General features: G+C 40.3%; 1 protein-coding gene across 1 annotated transcript in view; it reads right to left on the minus strand.

Annotated features, from left to right (window-relative positions):
- Positions 1 to 5,697: 5,697 nt before the first annotated feature.
- GCN1 (GCN1, eIF2 alpha kinase activator homolog) overlaps positions 5,698 to 19,750 on the minus strand; it is a 40,792-nt gene continuing 26,739 nt past the window's right edge. Inside the window, exons 40-57 of the mRNA XM_026859708.1 lie at positions 19,452 to 19,648; positions 18,951 to 19,093; positions 18,050 to 18,167; positions 17,663 to 17,878; positions 17,163 to 17,327; positions 16,588 to 16,749; positions 16,048 to 16,140; positions 15,662 to 15,805; positions 14,423 to 14,692; positions 14,040 to 14,153; positions 13,284 to 13,514; positions 12,497 to 12,690; positions 11,772 to 11,886; positions 10,525 to 10,621; positions 9,426 to 9,574; positions 8,736 to 8,840; positions 7,031 to 7,249; positions 5,698 to 6,425 (exon numbers count right to left, since the gene is read on the minus strand). Coding sequence (XP_026715509.1) covers positions 6,300 to 6,425; positions 7,031 to 7,249; positions 8,736 to 8,840; positions 9,426 to 9,574; positions 10,525 to 10,621; positions 11,772 to 11,886; positions 12,497 to 12,690; positions 13,284 to 13,514; positions 14,040 to 14,153; positions 14,423 to 14,692; positions 15,662 to 15,805; positions 16,048 to 16,140; positions 16,588 to 16,749; positions 17,163 to 17,327; positions 17,663 to 17,878; positions 18,050 to 18,167; positions 18,951 to 19,093; positions 19,452 to 19,648 — 2,858 coding nt within the window. The 3' untranslated portion in view covers positions 5,698 to 6,299. The remainder of the gene's footprint in view (positions 6,426 to 7,030; positions 7,250 to 8,735; positions 8,841 to 9,425; positions 9,575 to 10,524; positions 10,622 to 11,771; positions 11,887 to 12,496; positions 12,691 to 13,283; positions 13,515 to 14,039; positions 14,154 to 14,422; positions 14,693 to 15,661; positions 15,806 to 16,047; positions 16,141 to 16,587; positions 16,750 to 17,162; positions 17,328 to 17,662; positions 17,879 to 18,049; positions 18,168 to 18,950; positions 19,094 to 19,451; positions 19,649 to 19,750) is intronic.

Genomic DNA, 19,750 nt, shown 5'->3' on the forward strand with positions numbered 1-19,750 from the left:
GCGTGCGCTCTCCCCTACGGGGCGCCTTGGCCGCGCCTGCGCAGAAGGTGCGGCGGGGTGAGGGAGCCTGGCGCGCCTCGGGCCGTGACAGCGCTGGAGGGATGGGCTGGCGGGGCTGCGGGCCTCTCTCCTCCGCGCTGCGGCCCGTGCCTGCTTTCCCATCGTCTCCCTGTGCTGAGCCGCCAGGTCACCTCTGGCAGGCAGCAGCTCGGCCCCCACAGGTGCTCACATGTGGCCTGTGGATGCAGCAGGAGGGACGGCCAGCACCCGGAAAGCACCAGAGGTGTGTGGGAGCCCCAGTGCTTTCAGGCACTGTCAGCTCCACTCTCGGGAAGGCACGGGAGCAGAGCACAGTGGCTTGGAATGTGTTTTGCTTCTTCGGGATGCTTGTGCACCAAAGCATCAGGTCTCACAGCTACAGAAACAGATCCCATCACAGCCTTCACCTGCAGGTGAGGAAGCCCACAGCAAAGTGATATGAAATACCCAGGTGTGTCATGCTGGCCTGGCAATTCAGGCTGGTCTGGAATTAGATTCCTGAGGGTTTTTTTAATCCAGAGATGTGCCTATATATGGCTCAGGAAGGGCCTTGACCTCACACACATTAGCTGTGCCTGCACCATCCACAGCCCAAATCCACAGTTTCAAACAGCACTCTTACGTAACGCACAAACAGCCTGAGTAATTTTGCTATCGGTTGCACAAATAATGACTAGGCAAACTGCAAGACTACAATTTCTGAGGTGATCGCCCCTTCTAGGTGGAGACCTGCCATAAGAAGAGTGTTGGTTTTCTCTTTGATTATTTTTCTACAAAAAGAACTCTTGAGAGCAAACAGTGCAGTGTGTTGATGTAGAATACATAAATTACTTAGGACTTGCCAGATATTAAGGCTTTTCAAGACAAGTAAAAACAATAACAAAAGGCACTGTGCTAAGGTATTGCATCTATCTTAAAAGTAATTTTAGTTTAGCATAGATTCAAACCAAAATATTGACATTATTTAATTAAGTTGATTTTTAAAATTTTAACCGTAAGTTTACAATTCGTTGACACAAGTATCTCATTAAAATGCATTTGTTTTTCACAGAAGAACAGAGACCCTTATGGTCAAAGGAAAGATGACACAGAAATCAAGGACAGTTAAAAGGACTGTTGAAAATACCAATCCATAATGCTTTTGATAATTACAATCTAATCAGTTGTTCTAAAGATGTCTAAAGAGTAGGATGCACCTGCTTTGAGGATCTTTTTGGTAGGACCCAAGGACAAGTAACAGATGGAAATCAGTGGGACATCCTGACTGCAAACTATCAGTGACATTGTGAGGGTGTTTGTGCACCAGAACAGGTTGCCCAGGGTGGTTGTTGAGTCCGACACACCTGGACAGTGCCCTAAGCAACCTGCTCTACTGGACTGTGCTTTGAGCATAGGGCTTGGACTAGCTGAAATCCAGAAGTGCCTTCCAGCTACAACTGTTCTGTGATCTGTGAATGTTTCTTAGATAATGACAATTTTTAGCAGTATCGCTTTCTCCCTTAACATTGACTTGAAAGCTATTGACCCTTTTCTCTGAATTTATACAATAGGGTTTGGTTAACAGCAATACTTTTTAAGGCAGTTGTCTCAAATCAATTCTAATTTCCTATTTCTTTTGCAGAGAATATTGTGGTGTGGTTCTACAGTTATATTTGTCCAATTTGTATGCAATTCATCTGGAAACAAACCAATCCAGTATGGCTAAAATAGCATGTCTGGGTTGAAGATTTTTTTTTAGCACGTAAAATTGGATCTTCTAAGTACTTCTGATCAAATATAGCTAATGTCTCTGGTTTTAATTATAAACCTTCCTTAATCTCAACCTTCAAAAAAGTATTCTAGCCTTCAAATCTTACCCCTGTCAAGTCCCACACATCCCAAAATCCACATCCAAGATGACCTCCATCTCACATTCACTCTGCAACTCACGCATTTAAAACACCACACACTATAGCTCGTTTTGCATTATTCTCAAATATATGTTGTAGCTGAGGAGCAAGAGAAAGGCTGGAGTGTTACCAGACATGAGCATGTGTTGTTTAACAGACTTAAGCTCACAGAAGCCCTGCTAGGTTTGCAGCTAGCCCAAACCTAGCCCAGTGCTAAAGCAACCCCCACCACATACTAGCCACCCCAGTAAATCACTGGAGCAACCCATCATATGACCCAACATGTGCCCCGAGCATCAGGATAGCTGAGGACACTGCAGAGCTGCGGGGAGATCCAGCATAAAAACCACTAGCTCAAACCCAAAATTACAATAACTCATATTACCTTTATTTTTAAGCTCATGAAACCTTGTCATGTGAAAAGTGTAAGACAGCATGATGTTACTTAATGAAACAGACAGTACAAACAGTGACTTACCTAAAAAAAAAAAAAATTAATATTTTATGCATTCACATTTGTCTCTTTTCCATTGAAATTTTTAGCACTTTTTAAGTTTAACCATCTCTCATGAATTATTTTTTGATCTTGAACTACACACAGTTCAGCTGTCACTCAGAGACAATTGCTTGACAGTTCAAAGATGTTATTACAGTCAATTGTGGGGAAAAATTATCTTTTACTGACAACTGGTATTTTTAAGACAGTTGAAATGAGAAAAAAATTAATTCTTTAGTCTCCAAGTTGGCACAATCAATTTATCATATCTCATGTTGTGGCAAAAATTATGGGTATTTTACCTCTGATGTATTATATTGCAGTGTATAAATAGTTTAGTGAAAAATAGCTATCAAAATCCAAATTCAGTGTTTCACTGTAATTGAAAAATCAGCATATTCTCAGGAAGTGCAAGTGAGCTGCTACTTTTTACTCCTCCCCCTCAGAAAAAAACTAAACAGAGTCTAGAAATTCAGCTGCTGTTTGGAAAGATGAATGAATTTTTCTGCTTGCTGCTATGTAAGGTGGAAATATATTAATCAGAATACCCTTAATAACAAAAAATATTATTAGCTAAAAGTAACAATTAACAAGTTAATAAAAAAGGCTACTTAACTGTAATTTTCTTTCATGTATTTATGTGGAGCCAGCAGCTAAGCACCATGAAGCCACTTGCTCCCTCCTCCCCCTTCCCCATAGAGAATGGGGAAAAAAAGTAAAACTTGTGGGTTAAGAACAATTTAATAAGTGAAATAAACTAAAAGATAATTAATAATAGCAATGAAAAGGAAGATAACAAAAAGAGAGAAATAAAACCCAAGAAAGACAAGTGACACACAAAGCCTTTGCTCACCACCTGCTGACTGATGCCCAGACAGTCCCCGAGCAGCGATCGGCCCCTCCTGGCCAACTCCCCCCAGTTTATATACTGGGCATGATGTCCCATGGTGTGGTGTATCCCTTTGGCTAGTTGGGGTCAGATGTCCTGGCCGTGCTCCCCCCTCCAGCGTCTTGTGCACCCACCCACTGGCAGAGCATGGGAAACTGAAAAATCCTTGATTTAGGATAAGCACTACTTAGCAACAACTAAACATCAGTGTGTTAGTAACATTATTCTCACACTAAATCCAAAGCACAGCACTGCACCAGCTACTAGGAAGAAAATTAACTCTGTCTCAGCCGAAACCAGAACAAGCATCAATTAGAATCCAAGATAAAATAGGTAAGCCAAGGTGCCCATGATCAAGAGCTCAAACAGCCCTTCTTCAGAGAAACTTGCAATTTTTTTCTTCCTTTACATTTGCAAGGGAGTGATTCCAATACAATCACTGAGCTTTTTACCACCAGTTTAGTAGTTTCTGAATGGCATAAAATTTTGTACGTTTCAGTGCACAGAAGTTTTTGCACTGCATGGTTTAACTGCTGTTGCTCTGTCATCCCAAAATACAGCTACTTCACTATAGGTGAAACTAATTCCAGTGCCCTGAGACTGCCAAATCCTTACAAGCATTTAGTTGAGTTTTCATTCTTTGATATTGTTACCAATTCAGCACAAAATACTAAGTGTTAAGATGGCATAAGATTTGCAAGTATTTTGGAAGGCAAAATCAGAATTAAAAACTACCCTCAGAATGGAGCTATTATGAAATACATAGAATACTATTTCAGTACAACAAGCTCAAAGTGCTGGAGTTTTGTACTAATAGCCAACTACATAAACACAAGATTGAAAATAAATAGCCAAAGAGCAATTCTGTAGCTTAGCTTCATAGGTGATCACAAACTAAACAAACACATCAACAACACTAAACTGTTGCAAAACAAAGAACACCCAGACCTTGTGTTGGGATAGACAACAGTGTGGTACATAGGGCTTGCAAAGACATCTTCTCCCCTAGAAGATCCAGTCCAGCAGTGGACACCATGAGGCCAGCATGAATCAGAATGGAACAAATGCAGAGGACAGCTGGGTAAGTTTAGAAAACATGAAAATCTATGAGAAAGACTGAGAAAAATCTAAACTTGTTTCATCCAGGAGTGAGAACATTGATGCAGTTGCTGGAAAATGAACTATTTGCAATGTCTGTGGGAACAGGACAAGCAGTAATTGTCTCAAGTAACAGCAAGGAGGATTTTTTTTAGACACAAGGTAGGGTCTGACAGTCAGAAAAGTTTATATAATGAAATAGATGGCACAGAGAGGTTATGGACTCTCCATCATACAATGCTGTAAAAAACAATTATATGGAGATCAGTTAGGAATGGTTTAGTTGGAGCTGAGGTGAGGGGTGAATAGCTCATTTTCCCAAGTCCCTTCCAACACTATTCCACTGACTCCTACAGCAAATCTCTGTAGCCAGGAGCCTACACTACAGGGTTAGAAGATGACGTAACATCAAGAATATTTTGACAGGTTCTTGTAGTTTTGACCAGAACAAAGCACAGCACTCCCAAACATCTACTCAACTGTATCTTGCTCAGGCATCAGTAAGATCAAATGTTTTTCTCTTTGCTGCTACTGCCATAGCAATCAGCAAATTGGTTCTAGCAGAATGGGTGCTCCCATGTGGTTACATTTTATGCTTTCAAATTTTATGTGTAGTGTTGTGTTCTCCTCCCTTTCATCATGGTTTACATGCAAGAGAGATTCCCCACACGCACACCACCCCCACATTTGAAACAGCAAATCTTAATGCTCTGGCTTCTCAGGTGCAGCCAACTTCTGTGTAGTTTCATAAAATAGGTAAGGCTCACTTAACTATTACTCTACATAGAATGTAAAGCTCATTTTTCCTTCTAAAAATTTGTATTCTGCACCAAGATTTTCACTATTTCCATCAAGTGGCATAAAAGGTATTAGTAAATTAAAATGAATTTTTAAAAGAGAGAATACATGTGGCCAGGTAAAATAAAATACTGCTTTTCTTGGAGCAGTACAACTCACTGACAAAAAAAAAAAGCGCTGTATGTTGAAAGTGCCAAGTATTTTGTGAAACCTTTGAAGACATAAAAATAGAGGAATTTTCACAAGTTGAATAACTAAAAAAGCTGTCTGTAGCCAAAAATATGTTGGAAATTAATAGGAGTAATTACTTACAAATTTCATTAAATGTCAGTTCTGGCTCAGTTTTAAACCCTAGCTTGCCTCAGTTTTGCAAAAGGTTTTTATAATTACAGTGCTACCCACTCCACAAACTATGCCCTAGAAAAAGCAGGTCCAAAAAGTAAATCATAGTGTAAGGCTGTTGACAAATGAATTTGTAAAAAGAACAGTTTACACCAGAAGGATCAAAGTCAGAACCTTTATTAAATGTTCCTTCTTTAATCAGACTGCATTTAATCCCCCTTTCGCATTTGTGATTTCTAAGGCTATTTTAAATACTTTGTTTTACAGGGATTTTCAGTCTTCAGAACCATCACAAGCAGCAAGTTAGCAGTACACAAAAACAATACGCTTTAACTTTCACTGAGTTCTATTCGTGCTTTACAGGGTCTGTGGAAAAGACCAACAATACTTCCAGTACTGGAGTTTTTGCACAGACCCTGGAAAAGAAATAGTGTCACCAGAGTTTAAGCCTGATGTGCTCTAGCCACATCTCACAATTGGCCACAATTTACCAGTATTGATTAGTATATCTGTTTCTTGCGCGTTATCTGTTTCAAAAAGGGGACCAAATTTTCAATTTTCAGCTAATGTGGGTCTAATTAAGGCTATTCTGGTATATTTGATACTAAAATACTCTCTGGGAGTCCTTTTCATGAAATCCCATCAGAATTAACATTTTCAAAAATGAAAACATTTAAAATAGGTGTTTGAGTTGAAATGCTGATGCAGCGGTTGGTTCAGTGTTTTCTTGTCTTCTGGAGCTTTATTATCACGTCAGTATAGTATCATCTATCTGTTCATCAGAGTCAGCCTGGCCAGCCAGCTTCTTCAGAGACCTCCTGCAGCTTTCGTTGAGAAGCTCCAAGCTGGCAGCATCTAGAATCTTGGAAACCGACTGTGGAAGGAAAACACCACCAATTACCAATTCTTTATGACAGACCCTTCAAAATAAGAATAAATGTAAGTGCCTTAAAAGCTGTGTTCATCTAAAATCTTTCAAACATACCAAAATCCTTCATCAGGTTTTATAATTCCAGACATGGGAACTACACAAAAGCAGCTAAGACTTAGAAAAGAGGTCTACAAATGGACGTACGAGGTAATCCATCCAAAAATACTCTCCCCCTAGCACCAGTAAAGCTGCAGTAGGATTATACAAGTGACAAAAGTGATAAACCAGCAGTCCTAGGTAAGGTAACTATAGTGCAGTAAAGGCTTAAGGCACATGGAAAGCAAGGCTTTCCACATGGGAGGTATGTCAAATACCTTCCTTTTATTAATACTGCACTGTAAGGTTGTACAGTATTGGTATTGCTTATTTCTTCAAGGCTCAGCATGAGAATACTGATGAAGGCTTAAATGCTAACAGGAATGTCCCACTCCATCTATTTTGTGAGAGGCTGCCAGGACATCCAGAGGCTCCAGGCACAACACTGAGCCATGCGCAGAGTGCTGTGACACAGCCTTCCACCAATGATTACATTTTCTTCTGCCTCATACCTCAAGCACTTCTTCACCCGCTCTCATCTTCAGAAGATTGACAATAGCTTGGTCGCTGTAGGCTCTTACGCTGGTGTTTTTGTCCTTTGTGTTGTCCAGAAGCGCTTTGAGAATTGGTTTAATTGTCTGAGGATCCAGTGAGGGAAGATGGTTTTTATTTGCCCACCAAATCATCTTTTCTGCAACTAACTTTATGTCACTGGATGAGTTCTGAAGACACTGAAGGAGACAAAGATGACTTAAATTCAGATACACCAAGGACAGGTATTTAAACCAGTAGTTTGGGTTTTTTTTGGTTTAAGTATTTTAAACTATCACAAGAATTTTCAACTCACAGGTAAACAGGAGACAAACTTGTTACCAACAAGTCTGACTAAACTGTGTAACAGTAAAAGAAGATCAAACCTTGAAAACAAGACACCTTTTGAAAAGAAAACTTCTAAAAATGTGGTTGATGACAGGGTCACACATTTCTCTCAGTTGTCTCAGGAAATGACAGTGACCACTAAGTGCAGTAAAAGCTGACAGTGTTAGCACCTCTGTAAAATACACTCCAGCAGCAACAGCCAAGTCGATCTCTGGTTGGAGTAGTGTACATTTCAACAGCGGATTTCATTTTAAAATGAAAAAATAAATTAGAGCTTTGTATTTTTTATTTAATCTCAACACATCTAGAACTCGAAAGCTAACATCTGAACGTTAACTGCATTATTAATACTGTGATAAAGGTATTGTGACAGCTGTGATACTTATATTTGAATACACTACTATGATACAAATTCATATATAAGTGTAGGATTTCAAACAAAAAGTCTGCTTTGAAGAATGATGGCCTGCGTCATGTCAACTTGCATTTTTCATAGTTTTTCAAGTAAATTGAGAAGAAATATAAAACCTGAAAGTATAACACATTTTTATTTAAAACAAAGATGACAGACAAAATAAAAAACAGCTTTCCCACTCCAGCACTACCCCTCACTCACTCTCCCCCTATCTTTTCTAAGATGTTAAAAACATCCAGAGGTTCTAAAGTTCAAAATCCAAAGACACTTGGCAGGGCGTACAAAACAAAACACGCACACACCAAAAGAAAAGAACAACCAAGAAAGAAAGGCATTTTGAGGTAGAATATTTAACTAGGTATGAACTAAAAAAAGTGTTAAACTTCAATACTCTCTTATCTCAGTCTTTCGGAGCTACTCTCACAATAATGGAAGTCACAAAATACTTCAGCAAAATCAGGTAAGGTGAGAGCTGGTATTTGATGCACTTCTGACAAAGGCCATTAGACTTTTAGCAACCTTAAAATACTGACAACTCCCCCTGACAACCCCCCCCCCCCCCTCTTCTCTGCTTCTTTGTCAGCTGTTTGTTACTGCAAAAGAAAAAATTAATTGATAAGAATCAAAACTGAAGTTTACCACAGAAAGATCAAAAGTCACATTTCCATATTACAGCAAGGGTAGTGGTATTGTATTCACATCTGCAAAGCAGGCTGCTAAAGTGATTCTGTACTTTGCCACAAAAAGAAACAATCTATATTTTCAGGGATCAGGGGATTTAGAGCTTCACAAGCTAAGGCAACCACATTTTCAGTTTTCATGCTGGGTTACTATACAGAGATTTGATAGAGAAAGCCACCTGTGAGTTAGCTCAAAGAAAGATCACAAGAGCAACACCAGGTAGTTATTGTAAAAAGTCTTACCTTAATAAAGAGGTTGGAAAGTTTTGGAGGTAGGTTCCCTCCTTCTTCCATGTGGTATTTCATAAGAAAGCCCATCCCTCTGATGCCACTAACCGCAATAGGAATCTTCAACGTAAAGACAAAAACTGGTATTACCACAGCAGAGTTCAACAGCCTTTATAACTAGGCTCATGGGCTGGTAAGAATTTGTGGAAGACTAAACCCATCTTTCAAAAAAAACTGTAGCATGCAAAGCAAGAAAACTGACTTATTATTGGATAATATGATGAAAAAAAATCAAAATGCGACAATAAGCCACATGAAATGAGGTGGCAGGCCCCACAGAGCCCCCAGGTTCCCTATACCAAGTTACTCATTCAATCCTAGATTTAAAATCTTCCTCCTAAAATGAAATATTTGCACTTCTTGTAAACCTGGACCATGAATGAGAACTTTAATAGGGAAACAGAAGCATCATTTACTCCAAATGAAAGCTATTCTGCAGCTGAAGATTATTTAATCTTCATCTCCACAGAGATCAGAACAGTCGTGTAATTTCACTATAAAAAATACATCTCACCAAGGGATAATCTTCAGATTGTGCTTGGCAATTTTTGTTCTGTTTGGTAACAGAGGGACCCTGCACACCTTTTAAAACCACTCCCAACAAGAACTTGCAACAGAACTCGCCCACTCTCATGTAGCACTTACCCTGTCAGCCGTGGCATTGCTGAGGATCATCTCCTGAACACTGTTGTAGTATTTGGGGGAACACAGCCTGCTAGGAGCTACATTTACAGCCACGGAGAGAGCCAGGCTTCGTCCGTGTCTCACCATCCAGTCAATGCCAGAGATATCTGCTGCAAAGGAAAGAAAAGAACAATAGCAAGGCTCCTGCTGTCCATTCCTCTTCATCTGAGAAAGCTTTCGTCAATTCACTTCCATAAAATGAAATAACAAGCAGCATCTAAAGCAATGCCTTGCTTCCTCCACTCCTCCCCAGAAGCATACAAGCAGTGCTGAAATGCACCACCTCTACCAGACAGGAACACCTTCTGGGCAGATGTGGAAATTAGACACAAACAAGTGACTCTGTATTGTTCAACCCAGTTACTTCTGACGGTCTTGGTCACACATAATCAGCACCACATCACTTACTGCATGAAGGAGCTTGTCATCAGAATTGCACAAACTTTGACTAACAAAATTTTAGGTCATCTGTAATTTGAAACTAGCTAACAGATTCCCTTTTCAATTCCATAGAGGAGAACAATCCCACAGCACTCCCAACCACTATGAGTTCCTACAAAATTCATGCTTTTATCTAACTTAGAGGCAAATTAGTTAATTCTCCAGAAGTATCAGATGTGGTCTGCAGCAAGCATAAGCCAATCTAAGATCACAGTGCCATCAAAGAAGGTGGAACAGCCCTCCCGTCCACCCTGCCTGAGCATCTTGTTCCCTCCCAACATCTCTGCATCGGCACTGGCAATCACTCAGCCATGCTGGTACTTTCATCAACGCATATGAAAACAAATTCAGAAAAAAAGTACAGGGCTTCAAATTACAACCACCAGGCTGTGCTCAACTATGTGCCAGTGTGTACAAATGAACAGCCATGAGCAAAGAAAAGTACAAGAAAATTTTAGAGTAGAGATTCAGGTTTAAGATAAAGATAACCTAAATAATAAGTCACAATAAATAGATAACCTAAATATTTAGTCACAAAGTTTTCCTGAGCCAGTGATTAGGAAGGAATCTTTCCCTGCTTTTAGACTCAGTTCCAGTCACTATGAACAGCTTCACCTACCCAGTAAGTGCTGGTGGAGAACAGTACTGAGCTCCTCTTCCGACAGAAACGCACACAGTTCTGCTAAGCAGCCAGCTGAGGCCATGCGGGTGGCATCCTAACGGAGAAAGGAAGAAAAGAGTAACACCTGTTGAGCTCTATACACATCAGAGATAAGCGGCAAGAAAAGCAAGTGACAGAAAATTATACGAAAAAAAAAAAGAGGAGGAGGAAATAAATACTATTAGTAGTATTTTACTCCTACTACCTGTGGATTGCTGTCAGTTTGCAAGGTTTTTTGTACATAATGGAAGTTAAAGGCAAATCCACAGTCAAAAAAACAAGCAAGAGACTGAAGTATTACAGACCTTACATAAATTCTGATTTGTTAAATGGAAAAGCCATAAAGGTGAAAATTAATGTTTTAAAAGACGTGTTTAGATTCAGTCTACAAAGTAAGCATTACTTCTAGCCAGCTTATCTCTGTGATAAACTCATTCTACTTTTTAATTAAAAAACTTCCAGGCTTCTGATGTTTTGGCTTGCTTAATGTGACCATCCCAACACTACTCACTCCTCTACTGAAACTTACTGTCCAGTAACAATTTTTCAGTTATTCTGTTTCTAGCATGCCAACAGTTGCATGTCAATGTTGCACAGACCAAAACATAAGGAAGAAATTACTAGATGATTAATTTTCATCTCACAGATGATACTGTTGTGATCTGCCATATATAGAGGACCCTATATTAAACCTGCAGAGCTTCTTGCTTTTTGGAGAAAAATCTACCATTACCTGAAAAATTTCTCACACTAAATGACAAACCCTACCTGAGAGCCTACAAACAACCTATGTGCATATAGTGAAGGTACTGCAAGTCTTCTCCAAGATAAAAAGCAAATCCTGACTTCAGAGCTGCCTCAAACATGTTGGTGAGGAGCTGCAGGTCAAACCCACATATAGGGTTGCTAAGGAAACATTTAACTCTCAGATTTTCAGTTACCAGTGATTGGCTACAGATCTCTAGTTCTTGCACCTGACTCTCAGCTAACACACTACAAGGCTGCAATGAGATTGATTTTACAGACTTTATTCAGTTTAGTGAGCAACGCCCAACTACAGACTTTATATAAGTTTCTTTTCACTCCATCATTAGTAATTTCCCCTGGAAGTTGTTTTAGAAAATAATTCTGTCAGAAAATTCAGATTTTAAATTTAGTAAGATGACTGTCTACAGCAGGGATCCTTCAGCTGGCTGAAACAGTACCTCATCATGTCCCAGCATCCCCAGAAGCACTGTGCTGATATTCTTCCTAATTGCAGCATCTACTTTTGCACCAGCTCCTCGTGTTACAAACCGCAGAGCTTGCAGCATTGTGTCCCTAGAAGTGATCACAACGTACAGTCAAGACACCGCCTCTCCCCACACCCTGAAGAAAAAAAACTGAGCTCTGGACACTTGGAATGGTTTCTTACACAGCAATTACACTAACGTGCCTTACAGTTTAGGAGACTGAAACGCTCTGCATTGCTGAAAACTCCATGCTAGAGAATATTTCCATGTTTGTGTACTTGTGTCTGCCTGTTACAACATACATATTTTTTGACTAAACATTTTAAAGTTCTCAAATCAGGAAGTTCATTTCTTAGGGATCTATGCACTTAGGATACAAGAACAGCCACACTACTTCAGGTCAGACAGACCATACAGCCTCTGACAGTGGGCTGCAGCAGGTTCCTGGAGGGCGTGCAGGAGAGAGGAGAACTAGGCAGATGCAAAGCAATACTTCCTGATACACTCTTACAGCTTAGCTTCTGATCCAGGAAGTCCTTATCATCCACATTCTTTGTTTTACAACTCTTGATTAACAATCAACTGCTTTCACTAATAAGTACATCTTACTCTCAGAATTGGGAGTTCTGTTCATTCATCCTAGCCCTTTCTGTCACACTTAGTAAGCAGGAAGGTCTGAGACATCAAGTACAACTTACCTGATGGCAGAGTCATCACTGGAACGAATTCCATTCAGTAGCTCCGTAAAGAGAGGATCCACCTTCACGTGGATGACAATGAGTTTACCAAGAGCATCGGCAGCTTTAAGGCGAACAGCACGGTTTGAGTCTTGTAGAGCTTTGGTGAAGGTTGTTTGCAATTGGGGCAAAAATGGTTTCAGAGCAATCTCAACCTATACCAGAGATGAAAGAAAGGAAAATGGTGCATTCAAGTTTGAAACAGTGGCTAGAAATCAAAGCCTGAAAACAGCATGACCTCTTCTATAGCAGTTAGTTATCACAAACAGCCCTTATTCAGACCTCATACACTACTAAAATAGGAAAAACGTGCAATTTTTATCCCTTTCAAATCTAATCTTATTTTCTGTATACTGAAATACAAAGGTAACATTGTTGGAAGACTTTATACCATCACGATCAGCTTTTTGTATCCAGAGAACTAAAAAGCTCCACTCAGTTCAAGGATACATAAGATGATCATCTTTGCACTTAATTTATAAAAACGATGGACACAGGAGAGATTAACTACCTGGTAGTTTTTAATCACTTGAAAGTGGAATCAGCATTTAGCAATATTTCTAAAAGCCCAGTGATTCAAGCATTGGGAGGTTTTTTGGTAGGCTAGAAGCTACTGGAAGAATACAATCAAGTTACAGTGCCATCACCAGCAGACATCCAAGCTGTATTTACATGAACAGCAACAGATACTTCTGAAGGTTACCATGGAAAATGTTCACTAACCACAGTCAATTACTTTGAATCTTACCTTAGCTAAAAGAAGGCTTAATGTTTCAAGCAGAGCCACTTTGACATTCCAGCTGAACCGATCTCCCAAGATCCGAATAAGTGGCCCGGTAATGCTCACCACAGATGGTTTAAGAGCTTCAGCAGAAGTCAGCTTAATAACCAGCCCTAAAGCCTTTGCTGCCTCCTCCTTCTGCTCTGGATTACCAGTTAAAACACCTTCCCGCAGCACCAGGAGTATGGAAGTCACTCCCTGTCACGAGAATTGGATAAGAAAACTTAGAAGCTAAGATGCGAAAAATATGTATCTTATTTTTGCTCCCATTATACACCAGATGCACAAACTTGGGAGAGTTTCTCTCAATTTCCTGTTGACCTTCAGCTGCCTGCTTCCACATTTACAGAGCTACTTTTATTTGGTTTGATTTCATGCATCTATGCCTTACTAAGCCAGTTGCTATGAGAAAAGTGGTGGCAGCTAAGGGAATTTTTAAACCAGAGAAATTTGGCACAGAAGTCCAGCATTACTCCCCCACAAAAAGCAGCCAGCGACCATGACTTACACGCATAACAGAACTGTCAAAGATCTTCTTACAAGAGGAGTCTTCTGTAGGGTAACTCAAGAGCAGCAGTAACCTACAAAAAGTCTCTCCAACATACAGGTTTGGAATGCCCAAACAGTCACTGCTTGTAATTGCTATGAAGTCCTATCAATCAGTTCCCCCAAAAGGTGGGGTATTGTGGCTGTGACGAATCCACACTCATCCTGATACTTTACCTTCTTAGGAATACAGAATCCTGGCACATGCTCGCCTTTGGCCTCGTTCCCTACGATCCGGATATCCTTGTGCAGATCCTCAATAAGAGCAAGCTGGTTCCCCGCATCTAATTTCTGCAGGAGAGAGGGGTAAGACAAAGATGAAGCAACATAGCAACCAGCTATTTCTTGTGAATTCTTCTCAGGTGTGTCAAAAGACACCTGTTCCCTGCCTCCTCACTCACACAGCTGAAGTCAATCTCATCCTGCAACTCTCAAATCTTTGCAGCATTTGCAAATGTCAATGTAGTTTACAATCAGAACAGAAGGTTCAATTTAGGCAGTATTTTACCAGCTATCCCCATTTTCTTATTACCACTGGAAATTTTTAAGCTGCCTCTCACCTTGGTGATGGAATTAAGTGCATCCCAGCTTTCATTCAGAACTACAGGGTTGGTATCATTAAATAGACGTATCAAGCCTGAAACCAGGCTCCTGAGATGACCAGTATAGTCTGCTTTTGTCTTGGAGCAGTAGATATTCAGAATGACAGCTGCTGCCTGTCTCATTCCCAGCTCAGGGCTACGAGTAGCTTCTAGTAAATCTTCAGTTATAATTCTTTGTCCAGCGTCATCTTCCACAGACAGGATTACAGACTGGCAGTTTGCCATCTCCTAAAGAGTCCAAATTAACTTTATGTTAACTCTCAAACAGAACAAAGCCAGATTTAGTCCCAGGTTTTTTCCACGTTATCCACAACATTATCTCTTAGACAAATACTACAACATGTTCCACTTGCTAATCATTTCTCCTTAAAGAGCTGATCATATCACCACCAAAGGCTCGATTCAATCCTGGAGCAGAGATAGGTGTATAACCAACTCTCAAAATTTAACAGCTGACCAAACTCTGCTGAACTGATTGCTGCACGGGTCACTCTTCAGCTGCAGAAGGGCTAATTTACAAAAATTAGAGTAGCTCAGTCTCCCCCATCTTACCCAGCAGAGACTGAGTCTTGTCAGATAACATTTATTTTATTTAGACAGTTTAATGCTGTGTGTCATAATACTAATTAAAAGCACATCTGTGGGTACATTAGAGATCTCCAGGCAGACTTGGGGCTAGAAGCTGAGCTAATGGGCATCTACAGCAGACAGCCAACAGGACTGTGTCACTAATGTTCCTAATTCACTAACTTATGTACATGTCTATCAGCAATCACAACTCCAGGATATTCTCTGGAGTCCAGATACCAGATGTTTCAGAAAGCAGTACAGGAGTGCTGTATATGCAAAACAGGAGATTTCCTCCCTTCAGCCCTTTAACCTCTCAGTCTTCTATACCAAGAATAAATACAAAGTTAACTAGACACTGGCAGTTCTCCAAGAAGAAGTAAACTGAGAATTTTATCTTGTTGCAGGCCAAAGAGACTTTTATATGGATACAAATAGATTTGGAAAGCATATGTTTTTTGACTCACAATATGCCACCAGGCAAAAAGACTCATCCTGAAGAAGCTAATGGACTGAATTAAAACATGCAATCTGTGAATCTAGAGAACACAGATTCTGTGCTGGGAAGTAAACCCGAAGCTCTATCTTCAGGCAACCTGTCATAACAAAGAGCTGAGCTGTGCTACTTGCCAATTGCTCTTCACTGGTCCCCAGCTTCTCTTTCAGCGCAGACATCATAGCAGGCAGGATGACACTCAAGTGCCGAGTCAGAGCATCCCCTGCCACTGATGAGAGGAAAGCTAGCACACGGGTGTTCACAGGGGGGGTAGTCAGCTAAAAAAAAAAAAAAAAAAAAAGAGACAAAGTTTTTTCAGAAGGAATCTCACTTCATCTACAATATAAAAAATTTCTAAGTTTAAATGCATCACAACCCAAATGACAATGTTTTGAGCATACAATCAGAAGAAAATTTCAAACTATGCTCTTCCTTTTGGCATATCAGTCCAAAGAAAACTGGCAGCAAGCAGAGGAAAAAAACACAGTTTTGAAGTTTAAAAATTTCTTTCCAATTGTACCTTTGGCACCAAATAAGGCAGCACCACACGGCTCTTGACAGCCATAACTTGTTTAAGACCATCCACAGCAAAGTCAGATGTCTCTTCATTATCCTACAGGGAATGATAAAGATACAAACCTGAGACATGATTTGTGACACCAAGCTAAACCCTATTTCAAGTGACAGTTTACCATCTGATCATATAGCAAACACACAAGTCCTTCTATCCCAAAATGCTCTCATACAGCAAAAACCCAAACCAAGCTCTTCTGTCACATCAGAATGATTTTTCTTATCAGGCATGGTGGCCAAGCAACTTAAGCAGGTGACAGCAATTCTCTAGCAGAGCCTTATGTAGCAATTCTTGGGCCTACGCTTCAGCCACAAGACCTTCCCCACCAACAGCTAAGATGACTCCATGGAGGAAACGAAACAGAGCTGCCATTCCCTGGAAGGTCTGCCAGTACAATCCTGCTTCTCCTTTAAGCTAATTATTCAAAACCTGTCCTACAACATCATTAATCAAATTCTTGAGTAATGTTGAGTGAGCAATGCTTACCAGCTGCTTCAGCAAAAATGGCAGGATATCTTCAAGAGCTTGATGTCCAATTGTTGAGTGCAACTGTTCAAATGTTTTAGCTGCAGCCTCTCGGACTTCTTCCAGAGGGTCACAGAGTGCTTTTCTCACTGTAGGAACGAGGGACTCAGAGAAAAGCAGTACCTAAAGATGTAGAGATAAAATTACAGAATGCCTAAAGCACAACAAACACATGCATCTCAGTAAAGTAGTTAAGAATACAGAATTTGCACAACGGAAACCGAATTGCAGTTTGCTTGAAATACATTGGAAGAAGATCAGGACTAATCAAGACAAATAGTTGCAGTGCTCTAAGGCTACCTAGTGGATGATTGCTATTATTATACCTCATAGAAGTAAGAGCTGTGCAATGTTTTGAATTTACCAACAGATACAAACGCATACATTTGCCTGAACAGCAACTCATGTTAGTTATAAGCCCCGAATTCAGTCCATAAAACAAGCACTAGCTGTATTATTCTGTCTCAAGTGTGATACCTGCGTCATAACATGAATATCTAGGAAACTGGAGATTTCACTTTCCACATGTAACTTACCGCATCCCTGCTGGTAGATTTCATGATCTCACTCAACCCAATGCAGACTCCTTGCCTCTCATCACTCTTGTCTGACCTCAGTCCATCTTCCAGAATAGGAATGATTTCAGGAAGGATCTTCTCTCCTAACTTTCGGACAAGGTCTCCTAATGTCCGTGCTGCAACCTGTCCTCAAAAATATATTAGTTAAGTTTTATAAAACAGGAAAACATTTAAGAAGATGAACTGCGAACGAATGTTAACTTTTGACCATAAACTACTGTTCACAGTACAGACAGAGTAGTAGGAATGGAAACACTGCTATTATAAATAACCATAGAAAAATAGTTTTACTCTCATCACAGTTGCCTTCAGCAAAGAGAACACTCATACATACTCATGCTCAGAATGACATTAACGACAGTTTGGAGTGGTTTATAGAAAAGAATTATCCTGTGTTCTTCAGGGATTAGTTTATACAGTCACCTGCAGGAACAGGAAGGCATTACTCAGTCTCTCACCGTTCGCTTATCTGCACAAGTACTGGCCAAGAATTTCAGCAGAAGCCCAAAGAGGGTTGGCAAAATTTCACGCAGTGTGCGAGGAGTGTTTGAGACTACAATCTTCCAGACATGTAAGGAGGCTTGACGCACTACCAGCTGGGTGTCAGAGCGGCCCATGTACAGCCCTGCCAGCACCCTGTTCCTCCTCTCCACACCAAGAGCATTTATAATAGCCTGAAAAAAAAAAAATCACAAAATTGTATTATCCACTCCTGAAACTTACAAAAAAACCCAAAATAAATTATTATTCAGTATGTCTTTCCAGCATGCTTTCCATGCTGGTTTAAAAGGAAAAAAGGAAAATTTGAAAAAAACTAAAGGCACAACAGACGAGAACAGCTTTACCTTGTTAGACTGGGCTGTTCCAAAGTTGTCATCCTCTGAGGCAGTTTCTGTGGTCATTTTTCCAGTGACTCCTGAGATATGGAATAGAAGATCTCCAAGGAGTTGAACTGAGCTAAACCTGGTAACAGAAGCAACAGGGTTTTCAGGCAGTACCTGTCCAAATAGGACAGTACATTAAATACAGATGTGAGCAAAATGCAAGGCAGAGAGCTAGGTCAGCACTGAGATGCTGCTTGGGCCAATATGCAAGATCAGTCTGTCTACATGGCTGAGAAGCAGCCTGCTAAAGAGAAAGGGAAGGAATGAATTCCAAGCTGGAAGGGGCTGAGAGAATTCTCGTATCAAAGCAATGACTCAGGGAATAGCCTGGGCTCTAAAAAGGAACAAGACATTGCCAGTATCTGTCTCAACCCAAAAAACAGCCACCTGGAATAAATGCACTCATCAGCACTTAGATGACACAAGCCTTTTAGTACAACTAATTTTTGAGGTATTGCTATGAGCTGTGAGCACTCCACTGCACATTTCCATACACCAGAGAACAATAACTTATTCACCATTTTGAAAAATGAAAACCAATATATGAGGACTACATACTGCCACATCAACTGCCTTGGCAGTGCATTTCAGAGTCACTACCAGAATTAATAATCTAGCAGGAATGCTTTGCAGGTACCAGGAAACCTGATCCACAGCTGGCAGGGCTTTACAGACTCAGTGCTATAATGAACCATATTCAAATCATATTCAAAATCATATTCAAATCAACAGGCAAAGGGAGACACTTGTTTTTGCTTTCCAGGAGGTCTCCGCATTTTTTTCAGGAGCAACTTGGACTCTAGAATACTCCAGTTTTTCAACTGAAAAAGAAATGTCTGTGGATAAGATGGTTATCCCTTACCTTATCCTCCACAAGTCATCAAACAGGCCATCCTCAAGCTGTGGCAGGAGAAGTGCAATGGCAGTCTCAGCATACATACTTATGATTCTCTGCCCAGCACGCAGAGCAGTGTCCCGCACAAACTCATTCTCATCTGCCAGTGCCTGAACAGAGACAGAAAGGTGTCTGTGAAAGCTGGGGTTTTTCAGCACAATATACAAAACCAACAGTAGGAAAACAAAACCATGTTTCCTCTCTCTGCTGTGAAAAGTAAATGAACTATAGAGTTGTGAACAAAGCTGTTGCACAAAGGTGATTTCAATAAATTACTAGTGACTGCAAAAGACAACAAGCAAATAACTTGGAAGAAGAAATAATTATTTTGTTGTTTTTTTTTTTTTTTTACAGTCCAGCCATGCTGGACAAGTCTCTACACATACCACTGGAAATGATGCTTAAAATACTCTGGAGGCTTCTTTTTATGTTCTAATAAATAAAACTCTTCAGGCCTTTACTACATACCTTAAGGATACAAGGAATGATGGGACCAACATAAGGAGTGAACTTGTCTCCAAAAGTAATTGGCAGGTAGTTGAACATCATGATATAACCATCTCGTACATGTGGGGCAATATCCACTTTACTGGCAGTAGCTACAATCTCTGGCATAAGTTTCTCCAGCTTTTCTACCCCCAAACCAGCCATAACTTCAGCCAGACCTGGGGAAAAGAAGCAGGGAACAGAGCTGATATACACAAAACAAGCAACTAATCTGATTTAATAGGAGAAAGTCTGAGCTCAGTATTCAGACACAGCTGTCC

Source organism: Athene cunicularia (genome assembly GCF_003259725.1).
Source record: "Athene cunicularia isolate RWA chromosome 15 unlocalized genomic scaffold, athCun1 chr15_part1, whole genome shotgun sequence".
In the NCBI taxonomy this organism is placed as follows: domain Eukaryota; kingdom Metazoa; phylum Chordata; class Aves; order Strigiformes; family Strigidae; genus Athene; species Athene cunicularia.